At 38.4% G+C, this 21894-nt stretch overlaps 1 protein-coding gene across 2 annotated transcripts; it reads right to left on the bottom strand.

The window, feature by feature from the left end:
• Positions 1-12612: 12612 nt before the first annotated feature.
• On the bottom strand, positions 12613-21545 carry csrnp2 (cysteine-serine-rich nuclear protein 2). 2 transcript variants are annotated; one of them, XM_079477929.1, is made up of 5 exons: positions 20848-21545; positions 17449-17618; positions 16905-17167; positions 16497-16793; positions 12613-16416 (listed from the first exon to the last, which is right to left on the bottom strand). In XM_079477929.1, the coding sequence occupies exons 2-5, from the start codon at positions 17603-17605 to the stop codon at positions 15568-15570; spliced, it is 1566 nt and encodes a 521-aa protein (XP_079334055.1). In that variant the 5' UTR covers positions 17606-17618; positions 20848-21545; the 3' UTR covers positions 12613-15567. The 2 variants fall into 2 exon arrangements, with proteins under 2 accessions (XP_079334055.1, XP_079334056.1); XM_079477930.1 differs by lacking the exon at positions 20848-21545 and having other exon boundaries at positions 12619-16416; positions 17449-17737.
• Between the last annotated feature and the right edge of the window lie 349 nt (positions 21546-21894).

Genomic DNA, 21894 nt, shown 5'->3' with positions numbered 1-21894 from the left:
ATTAACAATATGGAAAATCTTTTTTTATTCATTCATTATTAATGATCTGATTGGCTTCATAGGACTATGTGTTATAATCCCACTATTTCATCACAGTTGAATTGCCCAATAGGACATTTCCCACACCTCCAGGATGACAAAAAAAAAACTAACCCTTTCTGTCTTTCTCTCAACAGGTATTGTTCTGGCTTTTGTGGAAACTAGCAACTTGGTATTAACTCCTATTGTATTATTGCTCCTGTATGACATATCGGTTTATTGCTCCCTGAACTCTCTGTAAATCGCTTTGGATAAAAGCGTCTGCTAAATGACTAAATGTAAATGACGGGGGAGCAGTCAAGAATATGAACAGAAGAAGGGAGGTCTGAGGTTTCACTTGGTTTGTCATCTTTGTGTTTGAGGGATACATTATTATAGAAATACATAGCATATTTTTATATATTAATATATTATATTTTTCAGACAACTCATGAGTTGTGTGTCCGATCTCACTTTCATCGCATCCATTATCCTGGGTGAAAGATGCCTTTTGGTGAGGTGCTGCCGATAATGCCCTTTGTATGGTTCCCATCAATGCGACACACGGTCAGTTGTGCACCTCAGCCTCATTGGGTGTTTCGGCCCTTTATAACAAGACACCCTCAGGCAAGAAATATCATGTGATGTGTAGACGAAACATTGCTAACAATAATCTGCTAATTCATTAATTTGCTTTATTTTAGGCAGCTAATGAAATAGAGAACAATTGGACATGTGTTGGTTACATTAGAACTGTAAATGGAGGACCCATAGATAAAGTGTGGAGAATTCAGGCACTGTACCACCTCAGCTGTTGATGGAATGAGCTAAGCATTGTCAACTGCTAGCAACATGCTGAGTGGCTTCAAGATTCCACTCTCGTCTTCTGAAGATCATTTTCTTTATTAAGGACATGAGCTGTACCTGTGTAAGGTCACAAACAAATCTAGAACAAACCCTAACATCTCAAATTACCGTTTGAGAATTTATGAAGGCTAAAAGCCGTTCCCTCCCGAGCTGAATCCTGCGTAGGCCAGATTGGGTTGCAATATAAATTGTTTTATCAGTTCCTCTGGAAGCCATCCAGCTTGGAAGTAGTGTAAATATGCAGCCGTTTGAGTCTTTGCTGTGAAGTCTGTCTGAAGAAATTCGTTTTGTTTGGGCGAGTTAGATTAATGAGAAGCCTGGGCAACCTTTCACCATGAAATCTCTTCTGCTGGGAGAAGGTGAAGGGAGAGAAATGTCTTGTGGAAAGACACACCCATAGGGAAATATAATCACAAATGAGATCTCTTTATGTTAAGTGACTTTTGTTAAGATTATGTTAATGTCATGTCCACATTATGTGCACACGTTGGTGGGTTTTTCTAACTCATGGTTGGGTAAAATATGTATAACCCCAACGGGGTGTAAACATAAACCAATATTGTCCGTATTTTACCCAAACTTCGGTTGAAATAACCCAGCATTTTTGTGTCTCTTGTAGTGCTTTACAACAGAAGGTCAAATGAGATTTCAATATAAACTCAACATTTCTCATAAATTCTTCAAATTTACTGAATTATCTGAGCTATGCTACCCACATTACTTTTACATCACATTTTATTTGTGACTTTAATTTCTCTTAGGAAATTCTTTGGACAAAACATCTGAGACTCGTTCTGCCATCATACCAGACGGGCACAGGTGACAACTAATGCGAAAGAGAGAAAATTTGAGTTTGGACGCTGGTGGCACGATATCCCAAATCTCCCCTTTCAAGATGGCAGTAAATTATCGTTGCATGCATTGACCCTAAATTCCATCCGTGCCTGTTGGAATCCCTCACTTTGTACCCTGCTATGGTTTATTTATCCTCACAAGGATCATTCTCTGATATACAGTGACGTATATATTATGATCTAATTTCAGTGGATTGGAGGAATGTTATTTACAGTACAAGGACGGAGGGAAGGTCTCATTGGTATATAATTGTGTTAACCAATAGCATTTGCGTGTCACACAAACAATTCTTCAGCTTGTAATAGAAGTCATTTCTATTGCCATGACAACAAACATAGTTCTGGTTAAAGTATGCTCAGCAGCACACGGTCAGGCCCAGATGTCCTTTATTCTCATAGAGGATAACACGATCCCCCTAGACAACCCCCTGTACTCAAGAACTATAAATAACATTATGAACTCAGCGTAAGTAGTAATTAATTACAGGCACGAAAAGCTGTGGGGTATATTATGACACAACAACTGCCCCAGCACCCAGCATCACCTGTTGGACCCATGCTGAGCTTGTTTTCCCATTGGTAACCTGGTTAGTTTCTCTCAGTGGTGTGTAATGGCCACCGTGTATGAAGGTAGAATAGTAGCAAAACTCGAGAGCACGTAGATGTGAATTTGAAAACTTGTACAATAAATATTTGCACTTGTATGCTACAATTTACACTCACAGCTTCGATGTGAAAACCTGTAAATTAAAAATCTGAAGTTGAACGCTGAGATTTGCACTCGCAGACAATAGTTACAAGCCTGTATTCTGAATTTGAAGCTGCAGACAAGTAGTCACAAATGTGTACAATGACAGACACAGCTATACAATGACAAACACAAACTTGAAATACATATTTGCATTTCTTCTTACATTCACATTCGCAGTACAACCTCAAATAGGCACTTGCAACTTCTCAAGTCTGTCACTGCAAGTTCAAATTTCGAGCTTCGACTTTTGCTACTCTTATCGCGATATATCAGTTGCAAAACTGATTTGTGCACTTGCAACTCAGTAGCAGTGAGGGGCGGGAGAGGAGGGGGTGGGTGGCTGCAATGGAGTCGTTTTATTGGTTGGCACCTAGCCAATGAAATCGGGCTTCTTTTCCACGCGATGACATCACGACACCCGCAGCCTCGCATTCGCGACACTTTGGTTGTCATCGCGATGGCGGGATAAGTTTTTCTTTTTTTACAATATTTGTTATTCAAATTATTACATACATCACATATAACATATGTGATGTCTTTGTTATGACAACTTGACATAAACCAATACATCATAACCTATCACAAATATGTCATAAACATATTATCCAAACAGCAGATTAAGTATCAAATTTAAGAAACCACTTAGCTTTATGGGTTAACATTACATTAAACTGTCAGCTGGTTGGATTTGACATTGGCTGTCGTAAGGCCATTATAACATTTTAATGACAAATTAAATTTGTACCACTGTAGTTGAGGTCAAGAAAAATATTCATGACACAGTTATAATTGCCTCATGACAGCCAAATTCAAAACCAACCACATGACAATTTACAATTTATGTTGTCTTAGTAATGTCAAGTTGTTATGACATATACACTGACAGGTTTCAAATTCAGAAAACAGGCTTGTGACTATGTCTGCGAGTGCAAATCTCAGCGTTCAACTTTAGATTTTTAATTTACAGGTTTTCACATCGAAGCTGTGACTGTAAATTGTAGCATACAAGTGCAAATATTTATTGTACAAGTTTTCAAATTCACATCTACGTGCTCTCAAGTTTTGCTACTATTCTACCTTCATAACCGTGGAACCGGATAGGTGCTGGACACATCAACACATTATAACGGAAACAGTGGCTGTCATGCTGGTGTCTGTGCTGTATGAGTTTTCCTCTTTGTGCTCTGGCTGTTGTACAGATTTCGACAGTAAATCTGTTCACAGCTGAATGTGCTTAACACGACATTTCCTCTCACACTAAATTCAATTAAAGACATAAACTATGAAAACACACTCGTATAACGGTGGCGTACCTATTTCTGACCTGTTTTTACTACTACTTGGGTGATCATTTTAAAGTGCTTGGAATGAACATATAATTTTCAGACTACTTTTAGGTGTGAAATATTAAATATTGTGATAAAATTGTGGTCCTCCATTAGAGATGTACTCATAATCATTCATGCTGTTGATAATAGTAATTAGTTATATTTTATATTATTATATTTATCCATCTGGAATATGATTTAACTATTTTTATGTTGTTTTAAAATATAAATAAGTAAATAAAAAAAATATTTTGAATTGTTTTGAGAAATTATTTTGTGAAACGCTTTTCTTTTTGTTTGAATGATTAATGTACCAAAGTTTTAAGGGGCTTATGGTTAAATAAGAAAAGTACTTTTATTAAGATTTATGAGGAAAGCTTACCTTGATTAAAGATATGAAGAGTTTATTGCAAAAACAGATTCCTCCAATTTTATTTTATTTTTTAAATCGTGTAAAAAGTTATAATAACTCAAAAGACAATACAGTTAACTGACACAATATAGTATAAAAACATGATTTTTGGATAAAAAGCAGAGTTGTCTGTTTTTTCAAATAAACTCTTCATATATTCTTTGAAAAGTCTTATTATATTATTGCTTCTATCTTACTCAAATGTGCCCTTTTGTTGATATTAAGATTACTTTATATATATATTTTATTTTGTCTTGTTTTTCAAAAAGATTTTTCGACAGCACTTGCAAAACATATACTTCCATGTGTTAGCTACGCTGCTAACACATATTCGAAAATTATTAAGACCCCCTATGGCCAGTAAAGCATCACCCCTCCCATACATTCACAAACAGGAAGCCCACAGGAGACTCAGCACCACTGGATACCACTGCCCAACCAAACACAACAGGTGGGCTTGTGGGAAAACCAACGAATGCCTGTTACGTCCACCAGGGTGCCAAATTTACGAGCATCTATTTATAATCTAAGTGTGCGTACTCAAGAAAACAATAGCACTGAATTCACCAAAGAGGCCAAACATCAAAAAGGCCTCATTAAATGTAGACTAGCAAACATGTAAGAAACACTGTAAGAACATATTGCTAAATTATGACACATTGTAAGAATAGGCCTGTCAAACGATTAATTGTGATTAATCGCATCCAGAATAAAAGTTTATGTTTACATAATATACAGTATGTCTGTCTACTGTGCATATGAATTTGATATAAATAGGCCTAAACACATACGTGCATATATTTAAGAAAAATACACATTAATAAATAACTTCCGCTATTGGTAAATATAAATAATACATTTAAATATTTTCCAAATATATACACATGTATATGTATGTTTTTGTAAATAAAAAAAATGCCCAGTATAGAGACACATATTATGTAAACACAAGCTTTTATTCTGGATGCGATTAATCACGTTCAATCGTTTGACAGCCTCAATATGAAATTATAATAAATCTTACCTTCATTCCAATAAAATGGCTTTGTTTTGTGCAAAGTTCGGTTCATTACAAATGAAAGCTGAAAAAACAACACAGTTTCAAACCCCTCTGTAACTATATGCGGTGGCTATGAATTTGTACAATCTCACTCATACATTTTGGTACGATCTACTTTCTTACAGGAGCAGGGTGCCATAAATAAATCGTTCATCCGAATAGTCACACCTTCATTTATGTAGAATATATTCAGATTGAATAAACATCTGTTTCCCAGACTAAAACATCTACAGCAACCCTAAAAAAACTAAAGCGTGTTTCTCTTGACCCCAAGGGCTTGATTTCTCTCTCTTAGGCCCAAAGGAAACGATCCCTTTACCCCGAGTCACCTCTTTATATATCCCTTCCCTCAGCGGGGTCCTCTGCAATGTTCTCAATAATTTCAGTAAACCAGTGTGAATAGGTCTCTTGTGGGATATTTTGGTAAAAAGTTCTTTTCTATCTCTATCTTTCTATTTTTCACAGTGCTCTCATTAATTATCAGTCTGAAAAAGCAAGCGTTTTTCTAACCTGCGTTTTGGTATTATTAGTATTGATCAGGTGATTTTTTATCACAGCAGAACGTTCTCTCTTTCATCATTAACCTGATATTATGGATCACAGAAAACCTCCTGAACTCTTGACCTTTTGTATCTCGTATCTCTCCAGCTTTACCACCTTTAGTTCCTGATGTGAAACCATTAACATCCTGATCCAGTCAATAACAGCGTCTGGCAACCCTTCACATGCTGAGAATCTTTCTCTAAAGTTTGTATCACACGATAGATACAAAAATTCAAGATGAAAGAAGATGCATACCACAGCTATCCTTTACACCCAAACTGACCACGCTGATGGTGCAAATGCACTTTGGCAACTAAAATAAAAACCTCCCTCTACACTTTCTCACGATCAGATCTTCTCATGAGAACCGCCGTCCTGCAACAACTTACATCGACTCCTTATGTTTCTTCTACTCCCTCACCAAATGATCAAGACATTATAGGACGATATCAAAATGATGACAGACTTTCAGAACAAGTGCAACAGAGAAACAGGCACTGCTACCTCCCTCCCGCTCTTCTTCTAATTCATTTCTCTCCCAAAATCCCAGCATTCTTCACGCCTTACTTTTAGAAAGCATTTATCCTGAAAAAGTATAGTTCATATATAATTCACTCTTTGTTTCACAGAAAAAATGTCACACAAAATTGCAATGACATAGGGGCGAGTGACTAATGATTTAAATCTTTGGATGAGCAAATCTATCTAAATAAAAAAGAGGGACGTGTTATAATGGTCACTGTGCCCCTGACCACAATGCAATGCTCTTCGTGCACTGAAATGATTTCATGGCCGAAGCATTAATGAGATGATGTCATCTCTCAGTTCCCCTCCCCACGAAATCAGTTACTTGAGTTTTCCGCTGACATCACCGTGCACAATTCGTGTCAGGCAAGGCCCCCGAGTTCCCACATGCACTCTGCCCCTTCTAAATAGGAGAGTGTTGAGCTAATTTAAAGTGCACACTGAAGAGGCAACAGATTTATTAGTTATGAACGTGAGGCGACGTGTCTTAGTTCTGTGTCTGCCACCGTAGTGCTTCGACCGGGAGAAGCGAACGATCAAATTAGCCTTTTTTTTATATTCGTAACATCCCCACTTGATGCCGCTCAATTTCATACACTGGACCTTTAAAGCCATGTTCTTACAGCGAGGGAGTGTCTAAAAAATCTTCCACCGATTAGAGTTGTGTTTTATGAGGTCTAGACTGCCTCTAGAAGACCATAAAAGGCAAGGGGCACCACTTCCAAGCTACTGCAACTTATTACATACCTCTCTCATCCTTCATCTGAATGATGTCATCAAGTCCCCCGTGTTGGGCGACCAACAGCAGAGTGAGCTGTCAATGATATGTCCCAAGGGAGCCACTTTAAAATGAGGGATTATGTCTAAATGACCTTTTTCATTCATCGCGTGAGTGGACAACTAAGCTTTTTCTACAACAAATATGATTTAATTGAAGCGTTGTGAACATCTTTGTTTTCTTCTGTAAGTGAAGATGTCATTTATTAGGTCATGTAAAAAGTATTTGGAAGAGATTTCAGCGGTATTGTTTTCAAAAGGCGCTCCGGCACCACACGTGTTTACATATCTGTGTTGTCAGAACGATGGGAGGCACCGAGAGTGGCGAAAAACTACAAAGAGAACGATGGCAGGGAATAAAGATGAGAATGGATATGTGAGGCAATGTTTTTCTCAACTAATGAGAAATTGTTAGAAGGGAAGATCCCTTCCCAGCACGGTCATTTACACAAGCCCTGTGAAAAAGTAAGAGAAAAAGATGTGTGTGTTTGGATGTGTGTGTGTGTGTGTGTGCGCACGTGTGTGTGCGGACCCCGTAAACCCGGCAATATCCAGAATCCTTGCCTTGTGAGGACAGTTTTTTGGTCCCCATGAGGAAACAAGCTTAGGCCTATAAATCAAATCGAATGATCTTTGAAGAAAATCAAAAATAGCTTTGTATATAGTTTTCTATAAGGGTTCGGTTAAGGGGATTGAATATATAAGTATAAAACCTTTACATCTATGAAATAAACGATGGAAACACAACATGAAATAAACCAAAAATAAAGTTTTCACCTCCTGGCTCACACATGTTTGACATAATTGAATTTTCAGGCTTTAGCTACGCTAGCTGTCACACATCTCATGTGCCGAAAAATTATTTTGAAGTGATACTGTAAAATGTTTGTATTTTATGATTATAATATTATTCTGTTATGACATTTCCGTCAATAAATTACAGACATACATATTGTACCAATAAAAGTTTAGAGCTACAGTTCGCTGTTTATTTAATGGTACATCACAGGATTTCACCATCTGGGTGTTCCTTGTTTGATTCATAGCTTCCTCTCTGTATATAAAATGTGAAACTACAGAGAATTAATATTTACTAAGAAAGGGATGTCCCATACCACAGTTTCCTTAAACTGCTGCCTCTGGTTGTTAGGTGGATATTTCCAGACAAATATAAGTTATAAAGAGGAACGAAAGATTTATCTCAAATCAGAAATAAAAAAATGTACATAATCTGATGTTGACGTGAATATGTTGCCTTGACCACAACTAACAACGACGCAACAAGTAGTTGTTAGCTGCTGTTTACAGAATGAGTCACGCGCATGCCCAGGGGCACATTACATAAAATAGAGAGATGTCTCCACTCACTGCTATTTTTTCAGCTGTCATGGCACCCTTTGTGTTTTTTACTCACATGGGTTCTTGTATGTTCCTTGGACAAGAACACAAAGCTGTTTCCGTTACAATAGGAAAAATCTTTGGCCTAACAGGAAAACACTGAAAGGAAAAGTACATTTAGATTAATCTTATGAAAGGAAACACATGTGCCAAATTGAGCTGGCTGTCCGAAACGAAGCCACCATTATACCCGGCGGTCATGACCGTTGCCATGAGGCTGGTTATTTATTTACTGGCTCAAGTTAAAGGAGCTTTAACTTGTCCTCATATTATTTTTGTCCGTGCATAGGGTTAATGTCCCTTAAAGTAAGTCTAAGGAAGTTGTTTGTGGGTTCCATCAGCCTAATGTCCATTTGCTTAGAAAAGTAATAGCAAAACTTTCTCCAACAAGAGGCGCAAATTGAATAATTCATAGCACAAACAAGTTTGAGTCAGGATACGCTCCAAAATGTAATACTATATACACAAGAAGTTTAAAACTAAACACACAAATCACCAAAACTGAATTTAATTTTATGTGATAAACTATTTTCCATTTGCCAACCAGCATCGATTTGGCAAGTTCCTTACTTGCACATTCATTTTACAACTGCATAAAACTTGAGTCACATTTAACAGCTCTGCATTTTTCCTCACATTTTGAGCTTTTCTCCATTCTTTGTGTTCCAGAGGGAGGTGTTAAATCTGTTCTGAGTTGATCTATTGGAACTTAGCACACTACTGTCAATGGGAGATTGTGTATTGCAACCTTTGTAAGCGCCACAGAATTCCTTCAGGCTGGAGTTATGAAGGAAATCTTTGTAGCCCATCAGCTCTAGTGACGATGAGCTGGCAATGAATGGGCATCACCAGCAGGCATGACTGTTTTAAATGTGAGGCTGAGCTCTTTTGAGAGATTTTTAATACAATTTGTATCAAAACATCTTGGGAAATTCAAAAGTCGTCGTGATGTGCTGTACATTAAGTGCCAGAAAGAGGTTATGTCTGTATTAATTTTACACATTTAGTCATTTAGCAGATGCTTTTATCCAAAATGACTTACAAATGAGGTTAACATTTTTATCACACAGACTACAGATTCTACGTTTAAGTGTTTTAAAGATCGGATATCACCGGCAGTTTCTGACAATCTCGTATTAATCTTGAGTGCCTATACAGTAGTCCTGCATATGTCGTATCTTCGAAGCAGACTTCGTTTGATCAAATTCATAAAAGAGAGATACAGCTGTACGATTATTTCATGAAAAATGATGAAACAGAGATCCAAAATAAGTAAAAAACTTTCCAAAACTAGTTGGAGTGCTGGGTGAGTGTATCAAGTACAGATTACCAAAAAAACAACCTCATATGTCCAACTAGTTTTTAAACAAGTTGACCGTGTAAAGCATGAGAAGCGAGCACGTTTAACAGTGTCAAGAAGTCAGAATGCTTAAAGATCAGGTTTAAGATCCTGTGTAGATTCTGATTAATATTTCACTCGTACTCCTGCTTTTGTCACTTGTTGTTTGTCACACTAAAAGCACTTGGGCTATTGTGTTCCAGACACATTCTTCGTCTCATCTACAAAAACCTGTTACTAAGTTTTCTTATTCACAACATTCAGCCTTGTTGTTTAGCAAATACAGGTTAAAACTGAGGCATTTCCTATAGTTGCCTTGTATAGCACAGTCATTGGTTTCTTACGCTATCTGCATTCACGGTTCTTCCTGCCTTTGGAAACGCAACACAATAGTGAAGCCGAGACAGGAAGTGTTCAATGACTGACACATCTCCAAACTTATGTCTCAGATCTCAGATCCATGCTACTAACAGGGATGCAATATGTACAGTATATTGGACATTAGCATCCTATGTACCGTATGAAGGGTGTCAGCTATACTGAAGGTTTACTCTTTAATTTTGTAGTAGAACATAAAGAAAGCTTTGCTAAAAGACTTATGGTCATTTTTTCCACCACTTTTTGCCTGATAAACAGGAAGAGAATGTGGACAGACAAGACCCCTGAGATATTTGGCATTTGGTAACTGTACCCACCAAGCAGTTTCCTCCAATTCAAGGGAAGCAGGAAAATGTTATTGTTTTCCATGCAAGGGATTAAGTGATGTTGACAAGATGGTAGCAATATTATCAGTGGTGGTCAAAACCGATACAACACAAACAACTTCAGCAGATGCTGGTTGATTTTTTCTATAATGTTTAATGGACACCGGCTTTTGCAGAATCCACCTAACCCACCAGTTTTAAGTAACCTTTGTCGTTTTCAGTAAACATTTTCTTTCCATTAAAAGTAAAAGCAGCACATTTTATATTAAACATTTTTTTAAAAAGAGAGTCTAATAGATTTAATGATTTGCCCATAATGGGAATTAAACAAAGTCTATAATGGTCTCTGAGGGTCTCTACTGGTAGTGTTAGTTTTTGATGGGAATTTATCTGGAGGATGGGAACCAATAGCAGACCATTAAATCCTACTGGATTAAGACCTAAAACGCATAAAGGAATTGTGTAATGGTTTAAATGATGTGAAGTGACATTAGCAGAACGCACTAGTGCTCTCAAAGTCTGAATGGACATATTTTTCAGATCTACAATGGAGTATTTTTGGTTCAATAGCAAACACAGTGAACAAGACTACAACATTCATTACTCACGTATCTCACGGGTTGTGTCTGAGGATGAAAAGCAGATTTTCTCTGGATGAATGCCCGAAGCGAAAACATCTGTTAAGGTTTTGTTTGTAACCGCTCCATCCGTGAGACAGTTTCGCCCTCTATTGGTCATTGGCCTTAACTCGGCTTTATGACGATGCGCAGACTGACCGGTGTATGACATCACAGCACCGCGAGATATTCTACAGCAGACAGATTTCGGGACGTTTTAAGATATTTTGATGCCATACGCCGATCTGTCTGCGCAGCGCTGCATGGATTCGACCTTCTAGTCTTTATTCTTTGAATTTGACACGTGTAGCTTTGTAAAAGTACTTTTTTGTCATCTAAGATCTAAAGCTGAGATCGCTGATTCCAACAAAATACTCTTTGAAAGAAAAGCTCCGAGTTCAAAACAAGGTCAATTCTAAACACTTAGATCATATAAGTGTGTGTGTGTGTGTGTGTGTGTGTGTGTATGTATATATATATACATATATATAATGAATCATGTTTGATTGTTTTTCCTTTTAGTGTAATGTCTCTTAAATATATGAAGGTAAATGCGAATTTAGGAACAATTTGGACAATGGCACTGGTATTGGGACACCGTTCACTTATTTCCCTGTGACGTCACAGAAGGTATTATTCAACATTATTATCTAACTTTTTTTAATACTGGTTTACATATGAGAAACACTTTCATTATTCTGCTACATATCAAGGCACAAATCTGGTCGATTATTAAATGTAACTGTTGTGTTGCCTGCCTTTCTAGCAACGTTTGTTTATACATAACATAAAATAGCGTTTGTCTTTTCAAAAGTTACATCCCAGCTAACAATCTTTGGTTCCAGGACGTTCCCTGCTTGTTAGGTTATTTAAATAAAATAAACAAAGAACCTGTAGGGAACGTTCCCCTGTGGTTCCCAAAGAAATTACCAAATGGGAACCATAGGGCGACGTTCTGTGTTTGTTGGGATAACGTTCCTTGAGTTGGCTCCAACGACGTCTTCAAAATTTATCGAGTGATTTCCGGTGAGTGACCGTAGGAAGCATCGATGCTCCCTGGTTTTTGCGCTGCATTGGTCCTGACTATTGAGACACAGCCCATGATTTTAAGCTGCTTCCACAACTCGGAATTTCCCACCTCAGACCGGAAATAACCTCTGGGTATAGTCCAATGAAAATTGTTTAGTAAGATTATTTCTGGTTTGAGGTGGGAAATTTCCTAAATCCCAGGTATGAATCTTGTCTAATAAACATGGTTCGTGGTAGACAGGATACCATTTGTAATGCAATAATTTAAAACCAGGGTTAAAATGTGCTTATCGTGGTGAGACCATAGTACATTTCTGGTTTCAGTGATATTTCTTTTATTTACATTAGAATTTGTATTAAACTGACAATTTCAAGATAAAGCACAGTTCAAACATTTTCAATTTGTTTTATTTGAGATTTGATGTCACTCACATTCATATAAAACTGTATGTTTTGTCTGTAGGCAACAGATAGCATAAGTCACTCTTACAGTAGAATTCATCTCCATTCAGCCCTATTAATAAAGCACCTCTAATACACACCCACGCACACATAAGCACATACAATCATAATGCAAGTTGGACTTCAGTTAGTGTAGTGGTCTCACATCTGTGAACATCAAGAAGGAGGTGGTGTCGGGAAATAAAATCACATCTGACAAAAAATAATGAGCAAAATGTTGCTTTGCACTTCAGCAATGGGTGCATTAAGCATGAGAGACATCGAAACTTCTGCTTCAAAGGTTTTAGACCACTGGACTGTAGCATGATTACATTAAAGCAGTGAACAAAGTCCGACTCTGTATGACATGTTTTGGTCCATAGACCACCCATTTGTGGGATCCATCAGGTGGTATTTTCTTTCCACGTGTTTGATCCAAAGAACAGACGGAAACCGCACACATGGAACCAGAACATTAACATCAATTAGAAAAACCAATACATAGAGACATGCTAACAAACAATGAGGCATACTCGAAGAAAAAAAAATCATATCACTGTAAATATATAAAACAACAAAAATCCTTCTAGTTTTATTGGTCATTTGAAAAGCTCTAAATTATTGCAGATTTAGGTATGAATATCCAGCGTAACGCTTGGGGCTTTACAATGGTAAGATATACATAGGAACAATCATGCTAAATAATTTGTGATAAGCCTTATTATACTTCATTTTAGCTAATCTAACAATACATTTAACCTGTGATTAGAGGGAATTGTGAGTAAACCCAATTCAGACGGATAACTGCAATATTAGTCGTTTTCAATGTTAAAATGTAACTCTCTTGAGAGAAGAAGATCTGCTATTTTGAAATGAAGTTATTTTTTTCTACATACACTGTTAATATAAATATTTAAAAACTAAAACAAGAGCACCTTTTGAAATATGAAGATGTCATACTGCACTCACAGATTTGGTTCATCTCACAAACCTTTCTGACACACACACACTCACACGCCGACACGCACATAGCAAAAGACTGTTTTCTTGTGTTTCTTATGTTTAAATCATTTTGCAACATTGCAGAATTTGTTATACTATTTGAAGACCGCATTTTTTTCATTTATATAACCATTCAAATGATGTCTTTAACTGACGTTAAACAAAAGTAAACCATCTAAAATACTTTTTACAAAAATCATCTATATTTAAAAAAATGAACAACATTATTAATTTTCTAAAACAACAGTTAAACAACAGAAGATAGGAGGGGATGGTTTTCACAGAGTTTGGACATTTAAAACAAGGTGCACTGTTGACAGGTAAGTAAAATCAGCCCATCATAAATACCCGGTTCTGTTAAAAATGTAGTCCAGTGTGACAAATTAAAAGGGATCATGTGACACCAAGTCAACATTATGACTCTCCCCCAAATTTCTCTTGCCATGTTATACACATAAGTACACAATAAACAATAAAAATCATTTTGGGTACAATTGTTAACACAGGGGAATCTCATGAAACGTAAAAACGGTCATATTTACCCCAAAATTGAAGAAAACATTTTTTTTATTTAAAGACCATTACGTGTTTCGGCATTATGACATTTGAACTTTTAACAAATATAACCAATAGACCAAAATCAAAAATGTATTTGAATTATCTTCTTTATGCCAAATCTAAAATAAATGCACATTTTGTGTAAAATGTTTCCATAAGATTCCCCCATACACAGGACTACATTTTCACATTCAACCGTAAGTACAGCTAGATGCTCTTCTGTAATCTTTAAAGGCTTGATGTGCATTAAAACATTTAAGATCTCATTCACCCCTAAACAACTAATACAATGTTTAAAAAATACAAATAAACTAAAACTTTGATGATTGTAGATGACACTAATCTTCAAACACAATCACATTGTCCTCGCCCTCACAATACAAAGCGGTTGTAAATAAATAAACGTCAATGGACTGGGACAGGTAGGCTACAGCTTCAAACGTTGTCTGCTATGCAAATGGCTTGCACATTCAGTGATCCCCGTCCACCAATTTCAAACGAGTCAAGTTTTCAACGTGCATATGGATAACAAGCAGCTTTTCCCTCATCTTCATGCTAGCTCTTAGCTAAACGCTTATACAGTACATGAAAACCAAGTATTTCCAGGATCATTAGAGTCTTTTCACAGGAAAGGATGCTACAAACACCCACTTTAAGCGACCCCTCTCTTAGCGTTAGCATTGAATTAGCAATAAATATATGCAGATTACTAATGGTGCATTCATGTCATGTCAGAAAGTTAATCTTTGTCAAAACTCACAATTACAAGTTGAAACTAGGATGTTTGAAAAGTCACTTTTTTCGGTCATCAATAACAAAGGTGTACATAGATATATTTTGGCATTACAAGATATGAATTTAATGTGAATGACCTGTGCTAATTTAGATAAGACATGAATGCAGCATTAGCATGCTTTTTTTATGGTGCCAATTATTTATTGGGGGCTCTCCCAGAAACTTTGCTTGAAATGCCTTAGGAAGCCACTGGTTACTCCTGAAAATGCTTGTTCATCGACATGAAGGCCACATTGTACACCAGTATCAAATAATGAACCGAAACGGATCTCCCCTCTTTTTTAATTTTTCAAATAAATTATTCTATTTTTTGTTTGTTTTAATAACTTATTTCACCACTGACAACCTATTTCAAACACAGTACATGCTTTTCGCCAACTAAATTTGATACAAACTCATGTAGCTAACATATTTTTTCATGTAGCTAACTTATATTTTTTTAACAATTAATCAACGTTGCAAGTCTGGTAACATACCGCACTGTGTGGAGTAGGCTCTCTTTCAATATAATGACTAACTTGTGCAAAACATCTGCAGAGGTGATAGGCTCTACACTTCTGGAGGAAGCTGTACTGCCTTTTCATCCAGCGCCAGGCACGTCTCGAGGCATTGCTCGTCATTTGGGGCCCGTTCTGGACAAAGCTGTTCTTCGCCCCTATTAGGGTTACTGTCCAGAGGCGGAGGTACTTCAGCAGACATACTTTTGGCTGAGTCCTGCCCGCAGGTTTCTTGTTTCTGCCGATCGCTCTCCACCTCCAAATCCCTGGCGTCACTCAGCTCTTCTACTTGAGCAGGAAGCGTCTCAAAAGCAGCCGTCTCCACGTGCCCTACTTGATAGTAGAGGACGGAAGCAGGGTCTTTGAGCAGCCTCTGGTCATCTGCATGGTTATCTGTAATACAAACCAAGGTGGCACCTTCGGGAAAAGGACCTTCTAGAAGAACTCCCTCAACACCTTCCATGTCCTCTATGCCAGCCTGATCGGTCAAGGCCCCTTGCAGAAGGCAAAGGGTCGGATCGGCGGTCTGTGCCTCCTCAACCTGCTGCTCCTCCTGTTCACGCCTCCTTTCAAGTTCCTCTGCGCTCTGCAGGTGGAGCACTGCAGTTTCGTTCTCACGTTCTAGACTGTCACACTGTTCCTCTTGCAGTTCCTGGATACTCTGGGTTTCCACATCTGATTCCAAGGGCGATAGGGACAGGGATGGCGAGGAAACCAGCTCTGGCTCTTCTAAGCAATCCTCTCCTGACCGAACACCCAGCATGCTTCTCTTTTCCAGGTCAAGCTTCATGATTGTGTGGAGATAGTGTGTGCGTACACGAAGAGGGTTGAACTCAATTCGTCCAGCAGTGTTACCACAACCGTCACGGGTGCAACCGCATGGGAAGGACATCCGATCCACCTGTGGAAAGAAACAACCATTATTTGGCTAAAATTGAACTACTTTTGAACAGACTTTGGACAAGTTAGGCTTGTAACTACCTGGCATTTGATTCCAGCCTGGCTACAGCCGCAGTGTCGAGGGTCGCAGTAGAAGCGGCAGTCGCAGCCGCACTCCTCACGGGACAGTCGTATGGTGCGCAGCTCAGCTTTCTCCCTGGTGTCTATCCGGGCAATGCCCGAGGCCCTCAGTAATGCCCTGCGCCGCTTGGTAGGTAGAGGCTGAAGAAAGAAGCAGTCGTCCACTTCTACGCTTTCCAAATCCAGATCCTCATCCGATATGTCATCCAGCGTAAGAAGCTCAGCCTCTGGACTATCTACAGTTCCATTCCTTGTCAGCTGGGAACAGTCAGATAAAAGAGATTATAAACCCCACCCAGGTTGATGAAAAACGGCAAGAAACAATGTAACGTACAATAAAGCTTTAAAAAAACATTAAACCCAGCTAACCTTTAACTTGCGAGCGTTGAGCTTTTCTTGACGTAGATGCTGATGCAGTACGAGCTTGTGGCTGCTTTCTTGTTCTTGTGCAAACTCGCCAAGGGTGTAATGGCGGATGGCGCAGTGATGCCGTGCCATGCCCAGGGAGCTGCCACCTTGGCTGGGCACGCTGGTAAAGCCTTGTTTTCTGGAGAAGTAGTAGACCGTCACTGCATCAAAGCGAACATGTTTACGACCCAAAGATGCTTTGTGTCTTCTAAGAATGGAGGGAGCTACAAAAAAACACATGGATGGACGGTTTATCAAGTATCAATGCAGTTTCAAGTCACGTTTTCCTTAGGAGTTAATTGTGAAAATGAAGAATACGCTACAACAAAGCAAATTTAGAATCAGTTGCGAGACATTTGGTCAAATGTTATGTTTACTGCCAGCAACTCAAGTGGTGAGCTGACATAGAGGCACATGGTAAAACGTAACTACTTCACTACTTGTAACCATTATGCTGTTTAAATCATGAACCTCATAAAATCTTGATAAAGTTATGGCGTCTTACGTGCGAGAGAGCTGGAGGGAGCGTTGAGACTGTCGCAGCTATCTGCACTGTCACTGATGGAGATGTCATCGTCCGAATCTTTGGGTGTGGAACACGGCGAACCGCTGTCCACATCCTCGAATTTGCGCTTCAGGCCACGAGATAACACTGTCTCCATGGAAACACAGCGTCTGGGGGCATTACAGACAGGTGTATGCTTTGTCCGGCAGAATGACAGAGTAGTGTGTGCATGAACAGTAGAATGAGCCGATTTTAGATTTAGATGTGCATACTGAAACTGAGGTATAAAAATGACAATGCACTCCTACAAAATCATTCAAACATAAGCTCTTTAAAAGTGCCAAGTTAGAAATAAACAAATATAACTTATGCAATGGTAAGACATAAAAATAAAGGCCATTAACATTAATAATCTGGATCATAAACGTAACCAATTAACAATAAAAAAGGTCACATGAAACATTTTCTGCCTAATCATTGACATTTACTTTCTCCAACCATATTACAGTCCCACTTAAGACTGGAAACATCACCATGGCAACTGGGAAAGCCCAAGAGGCTCAGGAAAACTGCATCTTACTCCATTAAATCTTACAAACAACAGGCCTTTGCAAGCCTGTGACAAGACCAGTTAAGTCACACCAGAGGTTACACAAGGCCGAGTCGGGACGTTTGATCAGGCCACCTCCTTAGCCTGAGGGAACTGTGTACTACAGATGCTTTGAGTGGCTCCATGCCTGATTTCCGTAATGATTAAACACTATTTTTAAACAGTCGGTGGCTTTTTAGTGGGTTAAAAGAACAGCCTAGTGGTTGCTTTGAGGGAAGATCAACTTTCTCTAGAAATAGAGTTATGAATTATATTTGTGAGATCAAAAATAAGTTCAGTCTGTTTAATTCTAATGATGATCGCAAGAGAGATAATATTAGGTTATATCTGGCATTACATCCATTTAGTCACTTTCATACGATGTTTAATAATAGGGGTGGGTAAATGAGTAGTTCGCCAAATATGAAGAACTTTTGCCAGATTGATATCATTAAAAATAGTAATCTTGTCTCGTGACAAAACACAAACACATATGACAATTTGTCACAAGACATATGATATTCTGAGTTTTTCAAGTCCCACTATATTCAAACCTAGCACATGGATACAAGATGCATCAATCAATATTTATGCTTAAAATATTAACAGTTTTCCTTCACTAATGTAGCGTTTTGCTTTATAAGAACTATCGGACTAACTTAAATTACTTCAAAGATGGTTCAATGTACTTTCTGGAGCTTCAATATTATCAATCCCATATAAGAGGTTAACATGACAGCTATTGATGATTATTTTATTATTTATTTGTGTTCAACTGAGGGAAGGAAGTCATCTAGATCTGTGATGCCATGAGATTAAACTGAGGATTTTCCTATTTGGCGGAGCTATTCCTTTAATTCCGTTATAATTCTGCATAAAATGGCAACATCTGCATGTGTTGTATCACTTATCGAACTTGAAACATCAAAAGAAGTGATCAAATGCGGCTGCTACAAACCGTGATATTAAAACAACGGGACGAAATAAGAGCTTTTCTGCATTACAATGTATGACAGAGTCTGCTGCCTTTGAATGAACCGTATCCATAGAAACAAGAGATGCTAAGAAACAAGGCAGTCCATTTTTTGCTCAAGGAGCAATGCCTTGCTTTTTATAATTAATGCTACCCTGATGATGCTCTATAACGTCAGTTCCGAAACGGTTTTATGGTGCTTTGCACACATGTGAGCTGCCAGCGAATTATGCCGTAGGTCGTCCTTCAGTTAATGTGAACCTATTGATGCATGCCAAGATGTCTCTTCGGACTTGTAGCCAGACTGTGTCTTAAAAGCACATATTTTAAAACATATTACGTACAGTTTATGTGGTAAAACATTATAATTATTCACAACAAGCGACGACAGACTAAAGCAATAGACCGTCATAAAATGCACTGTAACCCACTGCTTCGCAGGGCTTATTGCTTAAATAAGTAAATAAAATGATATTTAGGCTATTCAGCCGTTATAAATCGGGGTATTTTATCGACGGCTTAGAACTCTGCTCAACCAATCAGAATCGAGGACCATAACTGACTGTTTTATAAAAATACCTTTAATGCCATTGATCCGGTCCAAGAAAGATTTGTAGTACATATTTTTATTTTAGTTTGTTTGCCACAATGATCTCAAGAAATCAAAACAAACTCACGTCTTTGTGTAATTGAAATGTTACAATTACAGATGAAAAGACTATAACAGATGTAAGAAACACGTAACTACTGTCGAGTCATGTTCTGTGACATGTGATCGGATATACTGTAAATGGACTCAAATCTACTTGAAATGCATTTTATTTTAATAGTGAAGTCTAAGTTAAGATGGTACCCCCTAATGTCTAGCCTATATATATAGGTCTACTGGAAATGTAGTCTTATGCATATCACAAAACCCACGTCTACACAGGCCTACGCTCTACATTGTAATGTCATGCGTACACGTATGATACAATTTACACATCCCAGACATATTCGCAGACAATGTTCAGCAACAGCTTCCTCATATTCTTTGAAAGCGCCACGCATGGAAAATTGGCAGTAAAGCAATGCACAATTCCAAAAACTGGAGGAAAAGCATTTTCAAACATGAAATGAACTAATGTTACCGCAGGTAACCTAAAAGCAGGGACCGAATTGCAATGCTGCAGTATGCTTGCAGAGCTCCTGACATACATCCCGTGGCCTATTTACTTGGAATGCAAGCACGAACAACCGCCTAGAACACCGACAACACATCAGCCAGTTTGGCCTGTCTGCACTGAAATAGCCCGTGGCAGACATATGACACACAAACGTTAAGTCTTCTTTTGGTTCCTTTTTTTTGACAAACCATGCCTTGGTGACGCTGCAATTCTTATCATCCAAAACACCTGGGTGTGTCCATTTAGCACTTCCCATGCCCACCCTGCAGCTGAGGATTTAAAGGGTCTAACAATGCAGGAAGTGGATGAATCCCTACAATATGACGTCACACTCCACATTCCAGTGCCCATGCTACACATATTACAATGACGTGTAAACACAATGTACTCACATGAATACAGTTCCTGTATAAACACAGCACGCGAAAGCGGTGCTGTAAAGCCTCAGCAAATACGATTGGGGTGACACAATATAGAGAATTTGTCTCGTGATTTCGTATTCTAATAAGATGCAACAAATACACAGAATGGCTTATGACGGAGCAGAAAATGACATTGCCGTGTTGCAAGAAGCCCAATGAACAAACACGTTTTTCTCTTTTTTTCCGTGTGGGCTAGGCTATATGGAAAGCCAAATCAGAAGGGAAACATAAACCTTTGTCATAGCTTACCTTGTGAATAAGCCGAGAGCTTTTAAATCTTCGCTTTATTCGTGCTTTTGTTCTTTCGATTATATTCTTTTCTTTGAAGATTCGGCTTCTATTCAGCGGAGATCCACAAGGTTACAAGATGACAGACAAAAAGCGACTTCAGCCCATGGAAATGTTCAGATCAATGAGGAAACAGCAGTTTAATCACGAAGATATAACGATGCTCGATATGCCGCGACATATAAGCATCGTAAACGACGTATATTACGCTTGACTTTACTATAAAAGGGGGTTTGTGAATCAAGAAGCCAGTGCGAGCGTTCAACGTTGCATTAAAGAAAAAAAACGGGGCAGACGAAGGCAGACAAGGACCTCATTCACTAAAAACAATTACAAATCCTGGCGTGGACGCATCGGATACATGCACATAAAACGGACGATCTCTAGGTGATCCTTTAAAATGCCTGCATTGAAAAAGACCAAATAGAGTCGAGCCTTCGAGGTATGTTTTCCTTTTGGATAGGTGGCTGTGATCTGCGCTATGTTTAGACAAATCGTAACGTTATATTTCCACGCCGAATGAAAGAAAAAAAGAAATATTACGTGTAGTATCTGTCGGCCAGAGGACCCCGTGGGCCTCTCCTCTGCCCCGGTTTGTTACAATGTAACAATAGAGTAAGGAATGCTGCACGGGATCCATATATACTCGCCGTGACGTCACAGCCGTGCCGCAGAGGGGCTGCTGGGAAATGAAGTTTTACGGGACCTATTGTTAGGGTTTAAACTCGCGCTTTTCTTTGGTTTTGGGAACAGGGTTTTGTATAGATATAGTGTCGAACGGAGATCTTGATCTTTGACGGACAGGCTGGGATCGTTGAAGGCACACGGTTGTCCTCGCTTCTTTTTTGACAGCTCGGTTTCCATGGAAACTAAGCGAGGGGGTGATCAAACTGTAGTCGAGAAAGAGATTTACAGTGAAAATAAAATGCAAGTAGTCGATTCGGACAATAAAACCCCAAGAACGTGTGATGCTTGGTTCCGAAATAAAATAACAAAAAGTTGCTTAGA

This window comes from Barbatula barbatula, assembly GCF_947034865.1.
Source record: "Barbatula barbatula genome assembly, chromosome: 17".
NCBI lineage: Eukaryota > Metazoa > Chordata > Actinopteri > Cypriniformes > Nemacheilidae > Barbatula > Barbatula barbatula.
The sequence above is the reverse complement of the archived record's forward strand: the minus strand, read 5'-3'. Positions and strand labels throughout refer to the sequence as shown.